The 26,837-nt window shown below is 46.5% G+C and overlaps 1 protein-coding gene and 1 long non-coding RNA gene across 3 annotated transcripts in view; one reads left to right on the top strand and one right to left on the bottom strand.

Moving 5' to 3' along the window:
* The window catches only part of lrrn2 (leucine rich repeat neuronal 2), a 54,698-nt gene extending 31,970 nt beyond the window's left edge, over positions 1–22,728 (top strand). The window contains exon 2 of the mRNA XM_061218629.1: positions 17,980–22,728. Within this exon, the coding sequence (XP_061074613.1) occupies positions 18,681–20,888 (2,208 nt within the window). The 5' untranslated portion in view covers positions 17,980–18,680 and the 3' untranslated portion in view covers positions 20,889–22,728. The remainder of the gene's footprint in view (positions 1–17,979) is intronic.
* The window catches only part of LOC133109341 (uncharacterized), a 32,481-nt gene that overhangs the window by 4,794 nt on the left and 850 nt on the right, over positions 1–26,837 (bottom strand). For both annotated transcript variants that reach the window (XR_009704724.1, XR_009704723.1), the window contains exon 2: positions 1,673–1,863. This is a non-coding gene — a long non-coding RNA (uncharacterized LOC133109341). The remainder of the gene's footprint in view (positions 1–1,672; positions 1,864–26,837) is intronic.

The following is a 26,837-nucleotide window of genomic DNA, read 5'->3' as shown; positions in this document are numbered from 1 at the left end:
TTTTATTGTACAATTTACTGTGCTTTTGTGTCAAACAAAAAAATAGTTTCTATACAAATTGACAAAAATTCTGCTTTTGGCAAATAATGAAAGGTTAGATTACATTTTGCCCAAAATACAGCAGTCAGGTTTCAGACAATAACGTTTCATGTCACTGTAAGAGTGGACAAATACAAAAAGGCAGACATATTAGACTCCTTACTTAACCTGTGGCAGGTAAGGTGGCTGAAAGCGTAATGCTTTTCAAAGCGCAACTGCATTGTGTCTGGATGCACTTTAAGCTGCATTTCCACTAGCACGGTGCAGATCTGTCCCATATGTTGCAGAAATTACACATTTTATTACGCTGTTCTAATTCTGGAGCCTCCTGTCTACCACACAGGGCCCTAACCAGACCAAGAGATCCCTGCCAATAATCAGAATATGATATTGAGTTATTGCAGAGAATAGATATATTGCCGTGTAGAAATGTGAGCGCAGACAGGAAATGGAATATTCTTGTATAATTTGGCACTTGAAATGAATGCTTTGTCAAGAGCCACATCCTATGTTGCTGAATGCGATTCCAGTTTAAAGGCAGCAGGCAGCATACATTCGAGCCAGGAAGTCGGGGTCATCATTCGCTAACAGAAACAGTGACATTGTGTGCCGCTATCATCGCCTGACCACAGAAACCATAATGAGCTGTCCCACGGTACAGACAGTGAGGACGCGGTACAGAGCGGGAGCCCGGGATAATGAACCCGCCAGCTCCACTGTGACTTCACCACATCAAAATCACAATACCCAAAAAGCATCATTAAAACAGAGTGAAATCCACAGCGCAAGGGGAACGAAGGAGGTGTCTGAGCCTCTGCTGCTCGAGAGGGAGAGAGAGGGGGAGAGAGGGAGAGAGAGAGCGGGAGAGAGGGAGGGAGAGAGAGAGGAGGAGAGAGAGAGAGAGGGAGCGAGGGGGAGGGAGAGACAGGGGGAGAGAGAGAGAGGGGGAGGGAGAGAGGAGGAGAGAGAAAGAGGAGGGAGAGGGAGGGAAAGGGTGGAGGGAGGGAGAAAGGAGGAGAGAGAGGGAGGGAGAGAGGGAGAGGGGGAGGGAGAGGGAGGGAAGCGAGAGAGGGGAAGGGAGGAAGAAAGGAGGAGAGGGGTAGGGATGGAGGGAGAGAGAGATATAGAGAGTGAGCCTATTTTCATGAGCCTGTTTTGGTAGGCCTCTATTGTCTGTAAACGGTACGTCCACATGCAGAACATGTTCATGTGTTCTATGGTGTGTGTTCTTTATGTGTCATTTGGCAACAATAGGCTGGCTCTTGAAGTAGAAAAAATTAGAAAGAGAGAGAGGGAGGAATGGAGACAGAGAGGGATAGAGAAAGAGGGAGAGTGAGAGAGGCAGACAGAGAGAGTGAAAGAGAGACAATCATGGAGATAAAGAGACGGTGGGTGAAAAAAGAAATTAGGAAGAGATGAGAAATTTAAGATGCAACCCCCACCCCACTCCCACCTCAAATCCACCATTTCAATCACAGCCCTAAAGGCCCCTCAGAGCTGGTGCTGCTCCTCTGAAGCCCATTAAAAACCAATTAGCAGCAGTGGCTGTTGGCCCGTGACACCCCTGGGGCCGGAGGTAGGCCGGGGCCAGTTTGTGTGGAGAGTTTGTTTCCAGAAATCCGCATCTCATTACCTGACCAGTGCTGTAATTGGCCTCCGGAGAGAGTGGGCGGTGCCGCCGCGAGGATGCGTAAAAGGCAGCAGGATTTGAGGATGGGAGAGGGAGGGAGACCGGGTCCAAGGAACGGGAACGTCCCTCGGAAAACCGCCCCGATGTCAACCGCTGCAGACCGAGACTTCCTGTCTGGGGCGTCGCTCAAATCCCTGCAGAGGAAAGAGAGCTCAGACCTGCACAGGGTCTCAGCCCAATCAGCCGTGCGACACTCTGATAAAGGCACCAAAAGGGCCACACTGATTATTAAGGGCACTTCACCAAACAGAATCAGGCTGAATTTAACCATACTGGGTTTTAAAAATGCACAAAGCACAAAGGTACAGTTCCGCTAGTTTTCTGGAAAAAAGAAGAAGATATTTTTATTCACTAATCGTCAAAGTAAGGAGAGAAGGACCAGTGATTTCCCTTCAAAATGTCAGACCTGAGGATTCCAGATGTATAGAGGGGAAAAAAAACTCTAATACCCAGAAGACCTAGCAAAAGAGTGACTGTGGGAGTATAACCAACAAACAAGAGAAGAGGTGTGGACAGTCATTATCGCCTGAGTGAAAACAACAAGAATCCACAGGCTCCTGGTCCCAAAGCAATCACTTCCTTTAGGGTCATGGATCAGGAACACTAAGCTTCCCAGGATGAGTCTGACTTCTAAAAGCGTGTTTCCATAGCGTCCAGGTCTCTGGTGATTTCCCTAACAGTGTTCTGCTCACAGACCCAGTCCTAATGCCAGAGCACCAAGCGGGGCTTAAAAAAAAAAACAACACACTCGCTACTGGAATCCAGGGAGCAGGAGGGTAAACAATGTTGTGTGTGGAGCAGGAACACAAAACAAATATGAATCAAAAAATTAAAAAACACAAACGAAAACACGAGCAGAAAAGCGTCTGTTCTTGTGCAAGTACGCGCCAGTGGGGGAGGTGCAAAACCAGAGGGACGAGAATTGTAAAGTGGGGTGGGTTTTTACACACACACTCACACACGCACACAGACGCTCACACACACACACACACTCTCACACACACACTCACGCACGCACACACACACACACTCACACACGCACACACACACTCGCACACACTTGCACATGCACTCACACACTCACACGCTCATACACTCACACACACACACATGCTCACGCACACACGTGCTCACAGACACACACACACTCACACGCACTCACACACTCACACACACACGCACTCACACGCACTCACACACTCACACTCGCACACGCACTCACACACTCACACGCTCATACACTCACACACACACACATGCTCACGCACACACTCACACACACACACGTGCTCACAGACACACACACTCACACACACACAGACACACACTCACACACACACGCTCACAAACACATTCACACACACTCACACACTCGCACACACGGACACACACTCGCACACGCACTCACACACTCACACGCTCATACACTCACACACACACACACACATGCTCACGCACACACACACACACACACACACACACACACACACGCTCGCACGCTCACACACACCCACACACACACACACACACACAGCCGGGGGATTTACGGCCGGGGCGGCCCGTGAAGTGTATGCTGGGACCGGGCCGTATCTCAGTGGCGGGGCTGGCTCTGGCGGGGCGGTGGGGGGTATTAGTTAATCAAAGTTTAACTCCAGCGCTGGAGCCATTCCTTCCCTGCAGGAGATTGAGCTCTGCGAGTGGCTATAGTGTATCAGTCAGCACATTGGAGAAACCGGGTCATTTATCACAGCCGCGCCGATCAATAGAGCCAGCGTAGGAAGCACCGCCTGATTTTATTACCCAATGAACATACATAAATAAATAAATAAATAAATAAAGAGGAAGGGAATAAGATCCCAGGAACACCGATACGCACTGGCCACTCTTCCCGCAGATTTGATCGGAATATCACATTCCGATGGCCTGCGCGCACAGGGAAGTCAGTGGCGCGGGCGTCACATCAAACCTGGGCTGACTGAGAGTGACAGACGGGTACAGAGCTCGGCAAAGCCGTTTCTGACAGAAACAAAACAGCTGGGAGTGTCTCCCGCCTAGCATGGCGAGAAAAATCACCCGTATGCTCGGACCTCCAAAAGCAATATTTCTTTTTGATAGGAGGGAATATTCTCCCAGCAACGCGGGCCGAGGTAATATTGATTTGCCGATTCCCGATCCTCCCGTTCCTGGGAAATAAATAATAAATAAATAAATAAACGTTGGGTTAATATAATGTGGTTTATTTGAACTATATATTCCCTCAAATGTATTTATGCTCCCCTGTGAGCTCCTGATTTCATACCGGTGTCAGAAGTGAGGTTTATACTGACAGATGGCGGGAAATAAGCGGTTGCCTTATGTCCCTGCTTTGAATTTTATCAACTGGAATTGGGTGCAGAAAGGGTCAGGTTACTGTGGTGCAAAAGCTTGACGGAACGACGGATAATGCCTTTTAAAAAATCTGATATGGAAGCACGGCCAAACAGTAAAATGAAACAGTAAGGAATCATCCGCAAAGCATCAATAACCATTGGCTGCAAACTCCCTTCACTGGAATCCATGTACACCCAGTGCACCATCAACCAAGATTACCTTTCCAGCTCCTGACCTCTACACAACAGATCCTATAAGTGTCATACACTATGTCCCTCTCTGTACTATGTCTAAACTGTATCTGTGCTCAGTCAAATCGGTACTGAAAAACAAGTCCACCAGCTTAGCTGTGTGGCAAGAAAAGACACTTGAGCTTGAACTTAATTGTGGTCGAATTTCAAGATGGACATTGAACTATCCTAAATGTTTAGATGCATAGGATAAAACAAACAAAGGGATTATCCACAAGAACTGCATGATGATCGCTACTGTTCAACAGCAAACCTAGTTTCAGCTTGCAAAAAGAATGACAAGCTTTTTATTGTAAGACGAGTGTTTATTCTAATCCAATCTGCGGCCAGTCAAATCTCATTCTTTTACTTTCCCACACCGATCCAAAACACCTGTTCCCACTGATTACCGCGCATTGACATTACTGAAGTGCAGCTCTAATCTGGAGTACTTTGTCTCTTGTGCACGCCATTACACAAATTAATATCACAGGGGCTGTGTCCAACACGTCACGTCATCCAGTGAAACACACTCTAAAAGAAATGCTTTCAATAGGATCTGATTCCATAGAAGAACCCTATCTAGTAAAAGAGTTCTTTGTCAGGCAAAATGGTTCCTCGTCTGAGAGATTTCAGACTTTACAACTATGACAGAAAGTTCCATTAAGTACTGAAAAGGGTTCCCCTATGGAATCAAGCCAAAGAACCTTTTTTTTCTAAGAGTACAGGATAAAGAGACAGTGGAATTCATTTTGTTATTTCAAACACTGGGCTCATTCCAATGCCGTATTTTTCTCCTCTTTTTCATTTTCTTTTCTCCTTTTCTTGTCACTCGCTCCACCCATTGGTCGAGTCTAGGGAACGATGAAAGAAAAAGATGAAAGAATGAAAGTAAAGATGGGGAAATTGAGAAAACGTGAATCAGGCGAATGGATTGTCCTTGCTACTTCAAAAGTCAGTTCGAAGCCACATCTGCAACAGATGCGTGGCAGATGGGGAGAGGTGGATCCACAGGTTGATTATTTATAGGTCAGGCTTTCCAAAGGGATTGCAAAAGGACGTGCTGATGTTTTTTTGCTCAAAGGAAAGATTGGGAGTTCATTACTTCTATTTCTAGCTCCGAGAAGTAACATTTAAGGGGTTGGAATGGCCTTAAAGATGTCGGTCCTCGATTGATTCCCGGGTCAGGAGCAAGGAAAGAGTGGAGGAGAATAAGCTGTTGGAATGAGCCCCTTCACTAACTCGCTCCTTGGTCCGTCCCTTCCTCACCTCCCAGCATGCACTAATGGTGACTGTCTCAGGGACACGGATCTGGAAGTAGGCTGTGCCTTCAGAAGCATATTGACAATTAAATCATAAACTCCCGCCATTAGACTTCCTCTGGGTGCGCGTGATGTTTATGAAGGTACGCAGACAAACGCCCGCCCACACACGCACAACGCGTGTAAACACGGAAAAACAGGCCTGTCAAAACATTCATTAAGAAGTATGCACTGTTCCTTACAGACTCCGAGACATAAGGGAAAATAACAGATAGGCTACGGGGAGAGGGAGAGAACTCTACAGTGTAAGGAACTGGGGAGTTTGGAGATGTCCCCGCTTGCTGAAATATTCATGCACTCCTCTTTAGCAGCTCCTGTGCCAGGTGCACAGCCCCGGCCATCGGGGAACCGTTAGTTCGGATAAATAAATTAGTAGCCTGCTCTGTCTCCGCGTCCTCTAAGAAATGGATGTTGCCTGCCTGTGCTGTCCCTCCCGTAAATATAGGCTTTTACAAGCCGTACCGCGGGCAAGGTGAATTTATTGTAAAGGGCAGAAGGGGTTTGGGACATGGGTGCTATCCCCGTTCCTCACTGTCCAAGCCTCCAGCTGTTCACCCGACAAGCACAGATGATTAGGGCAAAATGGTATGGTTTGAAATAATTGACCAATAATGAGTACATTGGGAGGGCCAGATGAATTGCAAAAACAGATAACTGTAAAACAATACAATACAAAAAATAAAAATACAAATAAAATATGTCATGGATGTCACCTGAATTCAAGTGCTATTGCCACAAGCACACAATTCTACAAGCACACCATTCCCCATCTGAACCCAGAGCCCGAGGAGGCCGAAGCCTCGTATCACAGGGCTTCATTAGCTGAAGCCTTGTATTGCAGGGCTTCATTAGCTGAAGCCTTGTATTGCAGGGCTTCATTAGCTGAAGCCTTGTATTGCAGGGCTTCATTAGCTGAAGCCTCGTATTGCAGGGCTTCATTAGCTGAAGCCTCATATCGCAGGGCTTAATTAGCCGAAGCCTCGTATTGCAGGGCTTCATTAGCTGAAGCCTCATAGCGCAGGGCTTCATTAGCCGAAGCCTCGTATTGCCAGGCCTTCATTAGCCGAAGCCACGTATTGCAGGGCTTCATTAGCCGAAGCCTCGTATTGCAGGGCTTCATTAGCTGAAGCCTTGCATTGCAGGCTTCATTAGCCGAAGCCTCGTATTGCAGGGCTTCATTAGCCGAAGCCTTGTATTGCAGGGCTTCATTAGCTGAAGCCTCGTATTGCGGGGCTTCATTAGCTGAAGCCTCGTATTGCCAGGCCTTCATCAGCCGAAGCCTCGTATTACAGGCTTCATTAGCTGAAGCCTCGTATTGCAGGACTTCATTAGCTGAAGCCTCGTATTGCAGGCTTCATTAGCCGAAGCCTCGTATTGCAGGGCTTCATTAGCCGAAGCCTCGTATTGCCAGGCCTTCATCAGCCAAAGCCTCGTATTGCAGGGCTTCATTAGCTGAAGCCTTGTATTGCAGGGCTTCATTAGCTGAAGCCTTGTATTGCAGGGCTTCATTAGCTGAAGCCTTGTATTGCAGGGCTTCATTAGCCGAAGCCTCGTATTGCCAGGCCTTCATTAACTGAAGCCTCGATTGGCTGAGACCTAGATCCTGGGCGAGGATCTACTGTTTGTTTGTACCCTCAAAATGCCTTCTAGGAGTGTGGAAACTTCTGTTCATTTGAGAGAAAGAAATGGAACTTTCACACACTGTATTTTATAAGGTTAAAGATGAGAGGCTTCTGAAGTCAAAAATATTTTTTGGGGGGGGGTTGTTATTTTCTCAGCTTTTCTAAGGCTTTTATATCTTTATAAGGCTCAGAATTATGTATCTGGTCTAATGAGAGAAGGTGTTTCATGTGTGTGCTTGTGTGTGTGTACTATATGTGTGAACATGCAGTTGGGGACATGAATATGGGTGTACATTTGCAACTGGTCATATGTGGGTGCACTGTATGTTTATGTTAATCAGAATGCAATTTAGTTAGGAATGCATACAGGCACACTAAAGCCAGTCTGTAATGCTGCAAAACTTCCCTCACGCATCAGACTTGGATCAAATACATAATATTGCGAACATGCAAAGAACCTGCCATAAAAATCACATATGAAGCAGGTCTAGATCACATGGACAAACACATACAGGAAGCCGTGGTCTGTGATCCACCCAGGAAAACATGCTACTGTGTGCCCAGAGGGGGAAAAGACAAAAGTAGTCCCACACCTCCTCCCCCTAAAAGCTGTGACCTCTTTACCATCCAAACCAGCCCCTGGGGGCTCACGGTGAGATGTAGGAAGTGTTCCTGTTTTTGCTGAGGTCTTCAGTTGTTTACGGCCTGTCCCGGTTCTGCGGAGGTTGAAAGGACATGCAGAGGGAGGAGCGTGGAGCAGGGCACCCTCAGGTGGCATGACGATTGGGCGCTTTCTCTCACAGCCCGAGCGGATTGGTGCAGACAGGGACTGTCCTGCAGCCCCCCCTCCCCCAAACGCTAATGAAGGCGAAGGAGGGGGACCACCTGCGGTTATTATCCATGACCTAATGACAAAAGGTCACGTTCTGGATCAGTCACATATCCTCCATCCAACAGGGCAGTTGTAGCCTAGTTGCTAGTTACATGACTGGGACCCGGAAGGTTGGTGGTTCAAGCCCCGGTGTAGCTACGATAAGATCTGCGCAGCTGTATGGCCCTTAAGCAAGGCCTATAATCCCAATTTGCTCCAGGGGGAATGTCCACTGCTAACTCTAATCAACTGTAAGTTGCTTTGGATGAAGCAAAGTAACTAAATTATTATAATTATATCTGGTTCTGGTTCATCCAAGCAGAGGATGAGCTTGGAGATGCTGTCCATCGCTAGCTCTCCTGAGCCCCAGGTGACTTCAGGGGGCCGTTTTTAGCAGTTACCCACAGGCAGTCTGCTGCAGTCTCTGCGAGCGTCTTCACCCAGAAGCCACAGACTGGGCGGTAATTAACAGAGACTCCTAATGAAGGCATTAGCCAGGCTGCCTAATCGCGCAGTGGACTCAGCCGCCTTCGCCGCTCAGCAAATTAATGGGCAATTCGCTCAATTTCATCCAGAGGAGGTGCAAATCATTACTGTATGTGCCTTCAAAAGAAAAGAACGGAAAAGAAAGAGAAAGACAAACAGGGAGAAAATGAGGGGGAATTTAGGGGCTGTTAATTGAGGCCCGTGGGAGAGTTGGAGAGGTAATAGACCTGGTGCTTTCCTCACCGCCATGGCGGCGGAGGGTAAATGAGTCGTCTCACTTTCCCGGCGTTCTGCCTGTCTGCGTTGCAGTGACATTCGGTCCAGAAGAACAAGCCGGGGATCGAGAAGTGGGGACTGGGGGGTTTGGGGGGGGGGGCGGGGGGAGGCAGAATGATCCATGTCTCTGTCTGGCGCTGAAACAAATTAGCACTGATCCATATTAAGTTAGGCAGCCACACTGGAAACACAATTAACGGCTTCTAAGCAGCCTTCCCGCCCAAGTTTGATGAGTCTGCGGAAGAGAGCCAACAGAGCCACAAGTCCTTCCTTCCTTCCTGGAATAACATGGCACAGATCCCAGCCCTTACCGTCCAGTGCCCCCTGTTTCAGAAGGCTTTCAGTCCCATGGAGACAAAGCCGACCGTTCTCCATATGCAGAACTAACGGGCGTCTGCTCTGCAAATCTACACACAACACCCTGAGTGGTTCTACACGGGCGTTTTGGAGGTATTCTGAAGGTGTATTTACTGTACACACTGCGCTCATTCATATTTATGTTTTGCTGGAGTCTTGAGATCCATTCTCGCCCAGGCAGGCACGTATCGGAGGAGGCTGTTGCATAATGCAGACTGTTATAATTAGACGCGCCAGCCACAACTACATTTGCAGCAGCATTTTCTGGATGAATCGTTGCGAAAATAAATAAATAAATAAAATAAAATTATATATATATATATATACATATAAAAGACTTTCATCTGTGCAAAGCCACTCTAAAACTGTTTTCCCATATGCATGATGGGATACGAGAGCGTAACATAAATATACATTTTATCACAGTATAATCTATTAACACATTAATACAGAACTGTAGTTAACTTGATATTATTTATGGATATTAATTATTGATATGGGTGTGTATAAAATTATACTTTAGATGCCTGATATAAACAGTGCTTATTTACACTGCTTTGTATGGTCCAATGAGGTGAGAGCATATGGACCATTACCATAAATTAAGTACCTTTTCTTTCTGATCACTCCAGAGATAATTATCAGTGCTGCCAAGATGGTAAACACGCACAAAATAAGGTCTGAGAATGACATGGCATGGGGCAAAATGTTGTCTCTTCATGTAACCAGTTATTACATTATTAACAGGTCATTAACATGTTATTAACACAATATATATGTATCTATTTTTAATGATGTCTCTCTTAACTAGTGCAGATATAACAATAAGTCACTGTGACAATCTCTTCCCATAGCACGTCATGCTAGGAACTCGTCAGTCAGAGAAACAGTTTGCAGAAGGGTTGTCATCATGCATTGGGATGAATTATTGGAGAAAAAAAAACTGTCATTCCCACAAGGCTAAATTCTGGATTTGGGCTCTGCCATCCTTTAACAGTACATGTTTCACATGCACAAACTTTCCAGAAACAGTACTGGAGTTATAGAAAATGGCAGACAAGCATGGAAAAATATCAAAGGTAGAAGACATAAAATGGTAGAAGACATATTGATTAAAAAGCGAAAGAGCTTCCATAATAGAACCACCATGTACTGTGCCAATCAATTTGTAGGAACCAAATCACCCCCGTGAGCAAAATATCACAATTCATTCAAAACCGAGATTCTGGTAACACAAAAGCCATCTGATACAGGGTTCATGAACCCTCTGAGAGGAAATTAATCCTCAGAATCCTGAAATTGATTGCCAAAACTGAACCATTTTTAAATGGGTTTATAGGCTGTGTTTGAATCGTTCTCTCTCTATCTACCTCAGCATTCTGGCACAAAATGGCTGCCGTTGCGTCACCCAGGTGGGTGCTACACATTGGTGGTGGTTGAGGCAAGTTTCCCCCCGATCACAGTAAAGCGCTTTGAGTATGACATAAGCAGAAATGCAACTCTCATCCTTTTTTCCATAATTAACCCAGTAGTCACGTACTTGCCCACTGTTTCCGGTTAAAACTTGTTTCGTGGACTACGATTTTGTTGGCCGGCATGCTACTGAGTAGGCTCCTCAAACCATGCCCAGATACTAAAATTTCAACATATATTGTCATAACTGTCAAAGGTAAAATTGAAAAGCAGTTGAGAGGACAGTTGTGGGCCCTGCCGGAGAAACTGAATGTAGGGTTCTCACTGTCGGAATAAACGTCAGAGGGAACATCTACTAAACAAGAGAAATGTGACCACATCAACCACGGTAACCATAGTAACCTTCAAGCTTCCTTCGGTCGTCTGCCTGTATGTGTGTTTCTTACTCAAACATTCCAGGAGAGTTCGGAATAATAAATCAAAACGCAGAGGAGTTTGTATGAGTGGAGGGCCAATGTGAAGGCAAACATGACAGCTGTCAAAACAGGATGTGCTTTGTTTGTAAACTCCATTTTCAGAGCGCATCGGCGAACGTGGGCATCGCTGAAAACAGCGGCAGAGCAAACACCCTCAGTAAATTTCCCCCGGGGCCAAAGATGAGACCACTCATCAAATCCAGATTTAAGGACTGCCCACCACATCTGGCCTCCGCGGTTGTTAAACAATGATGCACAGCACTCGAGGGAGTGAGACAGGATGAAAGGGATTTGGAAAGAACTGAAACTCACGCATATATATGGAGCATTGAAATATCACTCCACAGAGCTGAATTGTGCGTGGGAATTAACAGTCCCATCGTGTAAAATAGAGCAGCAAAGATATATAAATGGGCTCCAACGCAGAGCTTGCATAAACACACACATCTGTGCGCGCGCGCACACGCACACACACACACGCACATGCACACACGCTCCACACACAAAGGCATACACACCTTTGCTGACTGGGTATTTGAAAGGGCAGGCCACAATTGTGGAACTTCCTCAACTTTTACAATGACCTTGTAAAAGAGGGAGGCTGGTTGCCATGGCAACTCTGCAGCAACCGCTGCAGTGGTTTCTACCCAGGCAGTAGCGGGTGGTTCTGAAATGAATCGCATGGAAATAAAGGTAACAGTTTTTCCTTTTTTCCATGATTATTACTCCTTTGACTTTCAAAATTGTAAAATGGTAATGACACTGCGCAATCAGAAACCCGCTCTATATTTGTTATCAAGTCCCCTGCCATTTACCTTTCTGCTGTGCGGCTGATCACATTACTGTAAAGGTCAACTTTCCCTGAGCTGTAGCACGTAAAAAAGCGCAGTAGGACTCAATTGAAACTCCCAACCCAGAGAACATGCAGTGACGGTATCAAACGTAATGCGGTGAAACGCTATTAACAGCATCACCTTAAGGGAAAAAAAAAATTAAAAACTCAGTCACAGCCATTGAGCTGAATGGACGAGATGGACAGGGTACATTACATTAACAGGCCGGATACATTAGACATAATGAGAAGCAACACTCCGCTCCCAGGCCTGAATTAATGTACATTTGCTGTTGGTTCTGTGTTCAAGAAGAACCTTTATAGTCCCCCACTATATGCCTGAGAAAGACACTAAAATGGCCGCCACGATGCAGATATCTGGTATAGAGTCACACAGCAGACAGCCTGGCAGGATTTCAGAAACTAAAGGAGCAAGGAGATCAAAAACAACTAATTTCTTGTATTTAATCAGTTGTATGTGTTTATAACAGAGGTGAAAAACCCAGGTTCGGGAAGTAAAAGTCAATCACTTACATTTGCTAATTAGAGCCTTGAATTTGCTAATTAGTATAATTATTCAGCCAGGAGGTAGAAGTAATTAGTGAAATCCAGTTGGCCGAGTTCATGGGTGGAAGAAACACAGGGTAGGAGTTTTACTCTCTGGCTCCTGGACTTCCCATCTCCGGTTTGTGATATATAGAATGGAGGCCCAGAACACAGCAGTCCGCTCAATTCATAAACAGAAGACGCAGGATAGTACAGCTTCAGGAGTCTCGCAATCAGTGCCGTCACAGAGCGCCCTTCACATTAAATAATCATGCTCTGCCCTGCTTATCAGAATGCTAAGATTTCGTTAGATCAAACCAGTGGGGCACCAACAACATATGAAGTCAGCCCTCATTCACAAGCTGAAACTCAGTCAGCGAGGACAGCCTGGAAGCGACCGGGTTAAAGCGCCTGGTTTGATTCGCTCCGCGGGCGTCGTTTAAAATCCAGGTGCGTCTCTCGTACGCGAAAGACGGCGCGCGCTGTGCGCTAATTGGAGAGCGGCTTTCCTCGACGCGGGAGGGAAGAGCTGTACTTTTGAAGTGGTGAGAAAAGAACAATGTGGGGGGAGCCCCCTCCCCAGAAGCCCCAGCTGCCTGTCAGTACACACGGGACCAAACAAACGAAACAGCCAAGCCTGCTCTGGGGGGGGGGACTGTCGCATTGACTCCGCATCCTCCACATCACCTCTGAGGCTCCAGACAGCACCCCCACCTCCCACCTCGGCGCTGTCCGTGTTCCCGACCTCGTTTGAAGCCGGAGAAAGGCTGCCTGCTTGCGGGATCCTGTCCGCCATCCGCCACGACCTCTCTGGAGCACCGCAGAATTTTCAATTAGCCTTTCGTAGGCGTTTCCAGTTTCAGGAGCGGGAGGTTTTCATTATTCGCCAGCCCAGGTTTCTCACGTCTACATCTTCTGGGTTATCGGGGTTGTCCTGATGGTGTGTGCTGTAGGTTGTTTGTGTGGTATATGTGTGTGTTCTGTGTGAGCGTTCGACCACAGCGGAAAAAGTAACAATATGTAATGCGGTATATGTGTGTATGTATGTTCATATCGTGTGTGTGTTTGGGCATGGCAGAAAAAGTAGCAATGTGAAAAGTAGATAAAACAGACCTCGCAGGGAGCTGGATTGATTGGTCCCTGATAAATAACATGGGAGAAAAACAGCTGCCTCCACACGCAGACAGAAAGCAGCAGTAAAAAAACATAACAAAAACACAGCAGGTCTAGAATTGCAGCAGGTGCATTCACTTGTCAGTAAATCCCTCTCTCACTCACTCAAGGCCACACTGCACCTTCAAACCAGGTGTCGGCTGGTGAACGAACACGAGGAGGGTCTGACAGTTTGCTGAAAATAAGAGGAGGCAGAAATAGAAGGAGAAAGGATTCAGGGAGAGTGGGCCCTGTCCGGCAGAGACCCCGCTTCTGAGTGCAGCACCGCGGTCGTCACAAAATCGATGAGCTGGGGGCTCGGGGGGCACAGGATCTGCTGGAGATTCATTCCCCCTGACTCACCTGGCAGGCTCACAGCTCAGCTCTGTAGAGCGGGGGAATCCATGCCCACGCCAGGATTTTCTGCTGAAAAAAGCCATGATGGAAGAACTGGACCGTAGTGTGGAGAGTGGCCCGAGTCATGAAACGCGTCTTGGTGTTCAGGGGACAACCCGTCATTTGGTTGAAAATTCTCCCGCCGACTAGGACGTAGCCAAGGTATATGCACCTGAAACCTGAGCTATATTGGGGTTAACCTCGTCCGTTTCTTTCAAAACCTAGATGACCACCCCTATAGATTCAGGCTTCTTGCTCACAGGAAAGGAGTGAATCATTGTGACTGGGCCTTTGGACAATCATGACTCATCATTTGATGACTGGACAGCAATGACAGTTGCGATCAGAGGGAAGACTGGCAGGACATTTCCTGATAATTATTTTCCAGTTTTGTAAAATCCGACACAGCACACAGGAGCTAGTAGAATGCCGAAGAAGCTGAACACAAGCTGAATCAGACAGAATATACTTGGCTCACCACAAATGCCCTAAAATATTTTTTCTACATTGCTTTTCAAATGTAACCAAAGCATTGAAATATCAACCCGACAATTGCTGGGTGCTTATTTTGAAGCATGACTGTCAATTCATTTCTGTAGCCATTTCTAACCATAACAAATTATGGATTCCACATCCATTCAACAATTCCCCTTCATTTCATAACCTGCTATGAGCTACGCCTCATAAAATATACATACCAGTCAATTCACTTCCTCTATGAAACATTTATTGGGACGTACTTTTCCAGAGAAAAGTGGCTTGCAGAAGCACAAGTTAACCAAATGTGCTGATAAGTATTTTATGATTGTTTTACCTGAGATAACCCCCTGCGTAAGAAAAAAAGAAACACTGTTGATAAAGATAATGCCTAAACAAAGAGAACAGATCCCATTTGAAGATCCATCATTTTCAGCAGGCACTCAGAGCCAAGAAACAAATTACTCTAGCATTTCGGTAACCCCCCCCCGCCCCTCCCCCTCCCCCTCCACACCCACCCTCCCTCCCTCCCCAGCCTCCCTCCCAGCAGTGTCATCATCTATGAAATGTTTAAATCATCAGTTTCTCATGCAAACCGAGGTGGGAGAGTCAGGCCTTGCGAGAGCCTCTCTTGACTCTCACAGAAGAATTTAAAACACTATTTGTTGACCTTTGGTGAGAAGGGGTAGAGGAAGAGAAGAGAGGATAAAGAAGAAAAAAAAAACCCACCAAAAATCCATCAGCATTGGAGAGAGGGCTGCTCTCACTTGGTCGATTTCAGTGCTGATCAAACCTTAACCGAACATCAAGCTGCTCAGAAACTGATCGCGACAAGCTGATTAAGCCACTCTCCTTTCGCCGAGAAGTGAAAGAGAAAAAAGAACAACTATATCCTCGACAAAAGTAAAGTGAAGGAAAAGAAGGAGATGTCACAGAAGTTCTTTATAACGGAGTAGACTGGATGTGCCAGTTCAAATTTTGGAAAAGCTTCAGAGAGAATCTTCCAGCTTAACAGAAAAGAGAATCTATTCAATGTATAGCTCTTTCCAGAATTCAGGAACAGCAGTGTCGGAAAACATGGGGGAGGAGAAAACGGCTATGCTTCATCTCTCCATGTATCTACACGAGGAGATATTACTGCAAAGCACTGTTGTAGGATTCTCGGTTTTTTACCAGCTGGACAAAAACAAAGGGCCTCATGCAAGAATATTTTCATATACTCATATTAAATTTCTTACCGTTTTCTTACAATGGGCTCATATCACTGTGCCATGTCAGATTCAAAATAAATAAAAAAAACAGGCTTTTCCGTATCTCAAAAAAAATCTAATTAAAAGCAAATTGGTGAATGCGGCAAGTTCTCTTATATCACTCGTATGATGAAATCGCTTGTTTGATTTAAGAAAAAATATTTCCGTACAAGTGGTTCTTGTGTGAGGCCAAATGTCTACTTCCAGAACCATGACGCAAAAGACAAACCTCCTTTCTCCTGTGCTGTTGCTTCTGGCTCGATATTGTTGAAAGTTCAGTGTAATCCATACATTCTTGTGAATTAATTGCTAGATTAGTAGTCCTCAGGTCAGTCAGGGCCTAAAACTTTTGGAGGGCGAAAGAAAAAAAAAAACACACCCATTGCTCCATAATGCAGATCCATCACCAGCTCAGGTGATGTCACTCTTCTCGAGAGGTGGAGACGGCCCCGGCAGGTAGATTCCCTCTGTGGAGGGCTGACAGAGACGGGGAGAACATTAGAACTAATTGGGCGTTCAGAGAGAAAATGGATTAGCCAGGCACAGCTTCGGGGGAAGAGGGGGTGGACATCCGCACGGAGGTATAATCACAGTGAAAAGCAAAGCCGGTGCCAGCCTGCCACTTGTGCAAAGTGCTCGAGTGAAGCCAGAGTCTCTAATGAAGGAAACATGGCACACTCTCGACAGGAAGCCGCAGTCACAACGGACCTGCAGGACATGTCTACCCTCCAAAAAACATGAGTTTTCACTCAGACCGCAACTGTAAGGAGACCTCTAAAATAAAGTTTGGTGTCACAGTTTGGTATAACTTGACAGCTTAACCCTGTGAGTCCATACTGTTGTTTTACACCATTTTAAAGAGAATAAAGATCTGTTCACTCATAGAAATCAAGAGACTGAAATAAGTAGAAGTGCATAGATTACTGCAGAACCTGGCAGTCAGTATTATCTCTTATGTACATGGTCTAATACATTGAATAGATTTATAATATCCTCTAGACCTATCCTGATTCAACACAGTAGTATAGCGCATGTATTTGGATGGTGACACATTTCTTGCACTTTCAGCTCTGTAATCCATAATGCAGTCAGATTTGAAATGGACCATCAGCTTTAATTTGAAAGTATTTACATCCTTCTTGGGTGATTTGTGCACATGCATGTGTGTCCTATTCTGTTCATGGTAGCTGTGATCCTTACTAATCAGAGTTCAGAGACCCTTTGAGATTTCCTTTCCCCTTCAGCGACTTCTCTTTTTAATGTCATCTCATTTTCTTTTGGCAGTATGAAGGCCTGCTTGAGTGTGAGTAATATCCAGGTTCAGATCATTCGCAAAGCTAAATAAGACCCTCTATATTTCAGCCTTTTTATCCCTTGAGTCATTCGCCGTAGCTAAGACAAATGCACAGAGGTTGAGGATGGACTGTAATGCCCTGGAACTAATATTGCACGGAGCTCTTTCAGGAATGAAGAATATTTATGGTTTGAAGCAAGCAAGGTCTTAAACTGCTGGACAGATCCTCAGTTAAACGACTGCTTAAAATTAAAGCAGCAATAATTTTCTTACTCTGAAATGGCTGACTTCACACCAATAAAGGTATAGTGAGTTTCAGAAGTGGCTCACAGAATTTGGTGGCCCTAAACATGAAGTAACTGGGGTATCCGATCGCCAAACAGGGTTGGGGATCTGCTGGTGATTGCAGACTGGAGAACTGCCGCAAGAACAATAGAATGAATAATCAATAATACATATTATAAATGCTTTTCAAAAGAATAAAAAACATTTCCAGTGCTGGCAGCTGGCTCTGGTGGGTTTCGGAGGCAACTACAGCAAGTGCTCATCCCAAATGTGTACAAGTTACAGTTTCCCCACACACTACCAGTGTTCATCTGGGAGACAGAACCCTCTTAGGCCATTGAAACATAGCTCTTATCCAGTACTCTGCTCCACTGTGTTGAAAATAGTCACTGGCTTGAGGTCAATAGCTTCAGAGTAGCTGGTAAAAAGCCAAAAAGAAAATTTGAACAACAATGAAATCACTCACAATGAAGTTCTAGTTCAGTCTCAGTAACACGTCTTAATATAATCATATATGATGTAGTTCTCATTTGAATAATTTGCATTTACTTTCAGAACACTAACCTTACCCTTCTTTTTTTAATCTTCTCTCTAGGTGTTCCTCAACAAGAAAAGCTCCTGCCTGTGAATCATAGGTCTCAAGATGGCTGTCCAATTGGTTCCCCACAGAGGACAAATATAACCACAGAGACTCCCTCTATCCCGTAGAAGATATTGGATTGCAAAAGAGTGGTGACCTGAGGATTCAGCTGCATAGAACAAAGATCAGAGAAAGGCATGGAAACCCTAAAATGAGAACAATTAAAAAACAACTACTGAAAATAAATTGATAAAAAAAGAATAACCCTACATTCAGGTTCAACAGGATGCATTTAAATTGAAACTTTTCCAATAATATTCAAACAAAGGAACTGGGAGCATTGTTTATTTATTTATAGTGAGCCACTAAATTCAACACACAATTATGAACTAAAAGGACAACGCCATCTGGGAGAACAACCACATCTGTGTCACAGATCCCAAGAGCTAGGCTGGCACTATACAGCAGCGACTGTGTTAGTCATTTCACCCTCTATTAGCGATCACTCTGGGATCCACTTGTGCTCTCAGTTGGTGAGCGAGGGACACTTCTGCCACTTCCAGCCGCAGCCAAAGCTTTAATCAACCCTCATTAAAACTGAAATTGATGGGAAAAGGCAAAACATCAGCTTAATTGTACGAGGAGTGGATGGAATAAGTACAGCGTGTTCAATCCCCCCTCCCCAGTCCCCAGTAAATCTTGTTCTCTTGTTCAAAATGAGAAAGGACACCATGTTCTTGGTGCAAACCCACCTCTTCCTGGGTGTGGCCAGTGCCTTGGTCATTCACTCCATGCCCTGGAAGGTGGCATGCCCTCACCAGTGCATCTGCCAGATCAAGCCATGGTACTCGCCGCAGTCCGTATACAGAGAGGCCCCTACAGTGGACTGCAACGATCTCCTCCTGACCCAGCTTCCTTCCTCGCTGCCCCCAGAAACACACACTCTGCGGCTGCAGAGTAACCTTATCAGTGCCCTAGACCAGAGTGAGCTGCAGGGCCTGGCGAACCTGACAGAGCTTGACCTCTCTCAGAACAGTTTCAGCAACACCCGCCATCTTAGGATAAGCAGCATACCAGTCCTCTTGAGCTTACACATGGAAGAGAACCAGCTGCATCACCTCCCGGACTCAGCCTTCACTGGCCTGCCGGGCCTACAGGAGTTGTACCTCAACCACAACAGGCTCAAGAACATCTCCCCGGGGGCCTTCAAGGGTCTGGAGAACTTGCTGCGGCTCCACCTCAACTCCAACCGGTTGGTGGGGATCGACCGGCGCTGGTTCCACGCACTGCCACGGCTGGAGGTCCTCATGATCGGGGGAAACCCGGTGGATGTCATCCAGGACCTCAACTTCAAGCCATTGGGCTCCCTCCGCAGCCTGGTTCTGGCAGGGATGGGTTTGCGCGAGCTCTCAGAGAGGGCCCTGGAGGGACTCCATAGCTTGGAGAGCATCTCCTTCTATGACAACCACCTGACAACTGTCCCAAAGGAGGCCCTGCAGAAGTTACCGGGTTTGAAGTTTCTCGACCTCAATAAGAACCCCATTCAGCTGGTCCGGCAGGGGGACTTCAGGAACATGATGCACCTGAAGGAGCTGGGGCTCAATAACATGGAGGAGCTGGTCTCGATAGAGCATTCTGCCATGGAGAACCTGCCAGAACTCACAAAGCTGGAGATCACCAACAACCCCAGGCTGTCCTATATCCACCCCCAGGCCTTCCAGCATCTGTCCAGCATGGAGAGTCTGATGCTCAACAGCAACGCCCTGAGCGCCCTGCACCGCGAGACCATACATTCCCTCCCCAGCCTACAGGAGATCAGCCTACACACCAACCCTATCCGCTGCGACTGTCTCATACGCTGGGTGGGGGCCGAGGCAGAAAAGCCTGTCCGTTTTATTGAGCCCCAGTCCACATTCTGCTCTGAGCCCCCAGAGCTCAAAGCTAGGAAGGTGAAAGAGGTGTCCTTCCGAGAGATGGCTGACAGCTGCTTACCCTTGATCGCCCCGGGCACGTTCCCTCCTTTCAAACAGGTCAGACAAGGGGAACACCTTGCCCTCCACTGCCGGGCTCTCGCCGAACCAGAACCAAGCATCTATTGGGTCACCCCTAAGGGCCTTAGACTCTCCACCTCCTCTAGCTATGGTCCTTATCAAGTTCTTACAGAGGGCACTTTGGAGATCTTCGGGATTACTGCAGAGGAAGCTGGTTTCTACACGTGCGTGGCACAGAACCTTGTGGGCGCCGACACACAAAGTGTGACAGTTCAGGTAGATGGAGTGGACAAAGGCCAAGTCTCAAGCACTTGGCAGGGCAAGGACAAGCTGGAGGTGAAGGATGTCAGGGAGCGCTATGCCATTTTGGCCTGGCCCGCCAACTACAACGTGCCCTCTGCCCGGCTCTCCTGGCTGACTAACGAGAGCTTGGCGGACCACCACAAGCACAGCGCCCGCATTCTGGCCGGTACTCAGGGTTTCAACCTCACCCGCCTCCAACCCGGGACACATTACAGAGTGTGTCTGCACCTGGGTCCCAACGACACCTCCTGCGTCCACCTCAGGACTAAGGAGATAGCGGTGACTGTAGCCACCCCCGACCTGACCCCCGCGGTCCTCCTGGCAGCATCGGCTCTCCTTTTCCTCCTGGCCGCTAAAGCCTGTCAAGGCGGGACCTCACTGGGCTGGAAAAGGCAGGGGGGTGAGGATCCGCTGAAACCCCAGGCCTGTTCCTTGCCTGCTGAAGTGAAGGGCCACGTGGCCTTGGTATGTCCCCAGCAGCAGCAGCAGTCGCAGATGCACCAGGCCCAGATGCAGCAGCAGACAGAGACGCAGTGCCCAACTAAAGAATCCTCCGACTCCAGCAGCACGGAAAACAGCGACGCCCAGCATCCGCAAAATGTTCAGGGGCGGCCAGCAGAGTCCTGCTAGAGCCCGAGGCGGCAGTGCCAAGAAACATAACAGGAACCTCTATCACAGTCCGCATAGCTCATCTACAACTCCATTCTCCAAAAGACTAGTTCAGCATTAAGAAATGCAACTAAATAAATTCACAGTTCACTTATTACAGAGGCTATTAATTGCTGCCAGAAAAGTGGTCTAATATTCAGTACGGTGGTGTAAAAACAGATATGATTTGTATTTATTTTATATAGGAATATATATTGAAACTCTTGTTTGTTTGTGCATTGAGCTATATACACAGGAATCACTCATGGAATGGGGCTAATATGAAGTTGCACACCTGCATGGTGTTGCAACTAGGATGTTACAAATGAAAAGTCAAGTTAACAACAAAAATAATAAACTTTTATTTTGATCCAAGCATTTAAGAACGACATGTTCAGAGAGTTGGATGTAGACTTTCATTTTAGGAAATTTAAAAACAACCTTTCATCTGGGTCTACAAATACATGTCTCAACAATGCACCAAAGGAGACAGATACACTGTAGTTTAAGGAATACATACTTCAGGAACCACAGGTGACATAAAAAATACCCTTTTTTATTTTTGGATGTTTACAATCGACTGTGAAGAGGGAAAGATGATAAGCTGATGATGCCGGGTACATATCGAAAGCGATGTGACATACGCTTTATTAGAACGTCCATTATGTATCTGCTCCTATTGCTTTGCGGTAACTGTGCAGATCAAATCCGGCGCAGCAGGATCCTAACGTCTTTGTCTAATGTTTCTGCCGAGACATTTGCATTCGGAAGTGGGCGGGAAAAGTGATCCATTACATCACTGACGAAACCTGCAACCCAGGAGAGCAGGAACTGCAGACGGTCGGAATCTCTTGCCATTTACGGAGACTCAGCAGATCAACATCCCTGCTCGCAATGAAATGGGACGCAGCCCAAAACCACATCATAGCACCAACCGTTTTAAGACAGCCTTGGGGGGGGTTGTGCGGAAGTGACCTGCTTGTCATTCAAACCCTTATTTCTCAGTTCAAAGCTAAGTGGAGTACGAGGGGGATTGATTCAGAGGACAGAGCCCCAGAACCATTCTGAGGGGGACTGGCAGCGGAATCTCTTGCAGTCCTCCATCTTGCGACGGTTTCCTCTTCAGCTCTGGCCTGCTTTCTCCTGTGGCGAGCAGGCAGTTAAAGCCTCGCTTAAAATACTGAAGTGCTGCGGCCGCGAGCCGCCACTGCTTCCAGGGACAGTTACAAGCACTTTCAATTTACTGCACATCAAACGGCGCCGCGGACAAGAGACCGCGAGCAGCAGCGCGCTGCTCACCCGCCCTACAAAGAGACGGATATTAATATAACATGAGCTTCTCTCCACAGATTCATCAGCAACTTTCTGCTCTGCTTTTTACTCCGCTGCGTTTATAAAGGCCAGACAGTGTGAACCGTGAAACATGGTCGGCGGGTAGATTAGATATGTGTCCTGTACCATCTATCACCGCAAATATCCTTTAGCGAATTGGACATTGCGCATTTGGCCGACGGGAACCCGTCCGTCAAGGACACACACACGCCTTTCATTTCCTCTGGAGGGACGCCCATTTTCTAAAATTGTGTAATTTTATGGTGTCCCTACTTTTGCGTTTTTGTAAATTAAGTGGTTGACGTGACTCCTTGTTTCAATAACCCTCTAACTCTTCCTGGTCACTCCCTTTTGTATCCATAGCTGTACATAAACAATCTGGATTTCCTATTCAGTGTACTGCTTTTCTTTCAACAATAATGTAGATGATGACAGTGTGTTAAATTCTATTTTCAGCTATTATTAAAACATTTTGGACTGAAAAAAAAAAGGTCTGGGTTCTGAAAACACAAGGTCTGTTTAATGAGAACATGTATTATGAATGTGTGGCTTATGCGACTGCTAAAGGGATTTTGTTTTATATATGTCTCCGATTCCCAAGTCTGGCCAAAAAAAATAACCCCAAGCCAAAAATCCTTTCGTCCGTTAGTTCTGTGGTAGGAAGAACCAAAGTCCCTTGACATCTGCATGCCTTGAAGGTGCTTATTGGCATCATTAAATTTATAACTTAGTTCCACAGCGTGCAGAAAAACTAGCATATACAGTAGAATCAACACATATTTGAGTTATCAATACAATATCCATTCATGTGAAAATCTACCTTGGGATTTGATTAAATCTGCAAATAAGAAGGTTCATGATAAGAACAGGCTAACTAGGCCTGTCATTCCATCTGCTGTCTAGAATGTCTACAAAAACATCAAGTCTGGTTACAATTCTGTGTGTGTGGGGGGGGCGGGGAAACTATGAATTATTTCAGTGCAAATCATTATATCTGATTTACACCTATGTTGTGAGAATGAAGATCTCACTTTGGGGGAAATTTTCCCCAGGATTTTGTAGGGGACACTAACAATACTACCAAATACAACAGGATATTATTGGGGGAGGCAACTTTTTGCCAAGTTGGGGGAGGAAAATCCCTTAGGCTTAGCTTTCCTTGTCAACGGAGCAGGGATGGCCAGTGGCCAGTGGTTGAATGCAGGCTGAGGGCCTGCATTGAAAGGGCCAGAGCAGCAGGATGAAGGGCTGCTTCGGCGAAGAGACTCTCCGTTCCTCTCAGAACATTTTGCACCCTGCTCTCAAAAGAAGCAGCAGGGGGATCGGCCAGATGCTAATACCCTGCTCTTCATCTCAGAAGCAGATGGCAGCCGCCGCCCCCCCCCCCCCCCGAACCCCCCAACCCCCCCAGGTCACCCTTCTGCCCGTGTCACCAAAATAAACGGCAATTACCGCCAGAAACCGTTTCCCCCCCTTCCCAAAATGGTAGCCATCAGATGGTGATTAATGGGCACAGGCAGAAGAGAGTGTCCCCTCCCCAGAGGCCTTTTAGCAAACCGAACGCAGGCCTAGGCTCTGTGCAGGAGATATGCTAAACAGTGGCAAACACACTCATAAACGGCACCAGGCAAACAGGGACCCAGCACACAAACCTCATACCAAACAAACATATAAGCATCACCAGGCAAACTGGGACCTAGCACAGACAAAAGTCACAGCCCTCAAACTCACAACACTACAACAACAACAACAACAAAACGGGGACCAAGCCCACAAAACTCACAGCAAACAAAACTGAAATGGAAATGGAGACCCAGCACAGACAAGTCACAGCCCTGAAGCTCATAACACCAAGACACCACCAAAAAAGGGAACCCAGCATATAAAACACAACAAACAAACTCAAACAGCATCAGGCAAATGGACCCAGTAGACAAAACTCACGGTGAACAAACTCATAAAAATCGGCAAACGGGGACCTGCCGCTGAAACCGACTCCCCACACAAGAACGGAAACGACATAAGATTAGGTCCACCGCTCTATTTAACTACAGACGCAGTAGTTTTTGGGTCATTAGAGAGAAATGCAGTTTTTCAGTAAGCAAAAAAACCTAATGGGCCAACAACATTCACAGACTCATCAGAAAGCGATAATCTAAAAGTGTATTTTCTTTTAACAGCAATCGATGACAATGATGCAGTGCCCCTTTGCTGCCTGTTACTTACAGAAACTGTACTTTTATGGCAGCTTCAAAAGCCCATCTAAATCCGCTTCTGTGAGCCATATCGCACCATAGTCTCGCTTTCATATAATATACCCATTCTTGTTTACAGCACAGAAACTCCTCTGATGGGAGGCTAACTGTGATTTCTCCCTCAGTGTGTCCCATAAGTGGCTCCTCTCCAAATCAGATATGATGGAGAAAACCACCAGCTGGTGTGTGATTTGAAGAAATGACAGTTTTTGAGGGCGAGAGGCCAGCTAGAAAAAATTCCAAACAACCCTCCCTCCGTGCCCATGGGACCAGGTGCCAGTGCTGTGATTGATGTCTTCGGCTTTGGCTTTGCTTATTTGAGACTTTAATAAGGCAAACTTGAGGTTATTCTATTTTAGCAATGCATCTCAAAGGCTTTTAAACTACCAATATGGCTGAGATTTGCGTAGTTTAAACCCAAACCAGTAGAACAATTTAAAAAGATATCAATCAAATCCTGACAGCACTCCAATGATGACTTTTGGAAATTGGAACAGGTGTAACCGCGCAAATGTCTTTACGTACTTCTTCACAGCATAAAAAATGTAATTAGAATTCCCCAAAAACCTTATATTCTAACATATTGGGGGGAGAGAAAGAGGGGAACAGAAAGACAGCTTGAGGGACTGATATAGGGAGAAACAGAGACAGAGGGAGGGAGACACAGAAAGAGAGAAGAGGGACAGAGGGGCAGATGGACAGAACGAGAGACACAGACAGAGGGACAGATAAAGAGAGAGAGAGACCCAGAAGGAGCCACCTGTCCTCCCTCACCCCCATTGTTTCATCTCCTGTTTTTGAAAATGCGGAAAGCAGCCGTGTAGGACGATGATAGAGAAAAAATTGATTGTGAAATCTATTTAGTGTGGCTATTGATTTTCCCATAAGGGAGAGGACGGGAGGCCGGGACGTGCGGTAATGCAATACAGAGCCAGGAGAGGGGAGAAATGGGGAGTGACACCGCCTAATGGAGCGGAACCGGGCTGCTAGGGGGACAAGAGAGAGGGGGGGGGGGCACATCTACACCGTGCCCTCGAGGTCACCTCCCCACCTCCTTCATCTCCAGGAGGAGGGCCGTCCCGCACCAGTACCCCAGGAAAAATTAGAAAAAAGAAGAAAACCAAGCGATTAGCTTGGGCCCGAGCTGTATTAGAGGGCCTCCGTCAGCGTGTTATCGGAGGGATTCAATTCACGGCACGTCGATATCCGCGTCAACGAACGGCCCGCTTCCACTGAGACCTGTTACACGAATTCAAATCAGCCAATCGCGTCATTATCGACAAGTCGTCCTGACCTCCCCGTTCCCCCCTTGCAGCGATTCATTTTCATGCCCTCTGCCTGAACCCCAACCCCCCCAGAGTTCACAATCCTCTTATCCACCTGCTGAAGGACTCAGGATGGGGGCCAATAACCGCAAGTCTGTAGTCCCAAACCACCACCTTCCTCTCTCATTACCTGTGCGCAGTGTGGACCTGGGTTAAAATACTTTTCTGCATTTGACTAAGCTTGCCTGGTGTACTGGAGGAAATTCATTCATTCCAAAAGTGTAAACCCCACCCATCTGGTCCTCCTAGCAGGCTCAAATGCACCAGGCTAGATCAATAGAGCACAGAAAAAAAAAATGTATACAAAATAAGCACTACTTGAACCCAGGTCTGGTCTAGAGGGGAGGAGGGATGTGACCCAGTGCTGCAGAGTGATGAGCGTAGCAGCGACAGCGATGGGGAAAAAGGTCAGGGTCGCAGAGTAAAATCCCCAAAATCTGCTGATGCTTTCAGCTTTATCCCTGGAGCGCTGTGTTTGAGAAAGATTAATGAACGCGAGTCTCGCACCACCATTAGCCCACGATGCATCACGCTATTTAAGGAGTTTTACAATATATTAATCACCGCAGTACACGACTCATTACACTGTTTTACGGTGAACTACACTTCTTTGGGTCTCTTTAACACAAATTTTGATAATCCAGTTTAGTACAACAGCAAAACAAACACATTTAACATCCATTTTGACAGCATTCACCATGTCATCATAAAGCTATCGTAACACGAAAGATTAACCACAATATACTTTTTTAGAATGACCGCAGTTTTATCTAGTGCTTAAAAAATGTAAAATATGAGGTATGGGAAAGCAGATGACATCTGCCACCAGATTGCAGGCAGTTGAATCTTCAAGTGCCAAAACAGATACGGGCTGGCGTTCTCTGAGCCAAACGGGATTTAGTCAAACTGCCAGGCGATGTATTCCTCTGCCAGAACCGTCGTTTCCCTGCAACCTGTTACCACCACCGTTTCCCCCCTTCCCTTCGTATCATAAACAAAGCAGAAATAAAGGCATGAAA

Source organism: Conger conger, chromosome 14 (genome assembly GCF_963514075.1).
Source record: "Conger conger chromosome 14, fConCon1.1, whole genome shotgun sequence".
Classification (NCBI taxonomy): Eukaryota; Metazoa; Chordata; class Actinopteri; order Anguilliformes; family Congridae; genus Conger; species Conger conger.
Note: the sequence above shows the minus strand (reverse complement) of the source record. Positions and strands in the feature narration are given on the sequence as shown.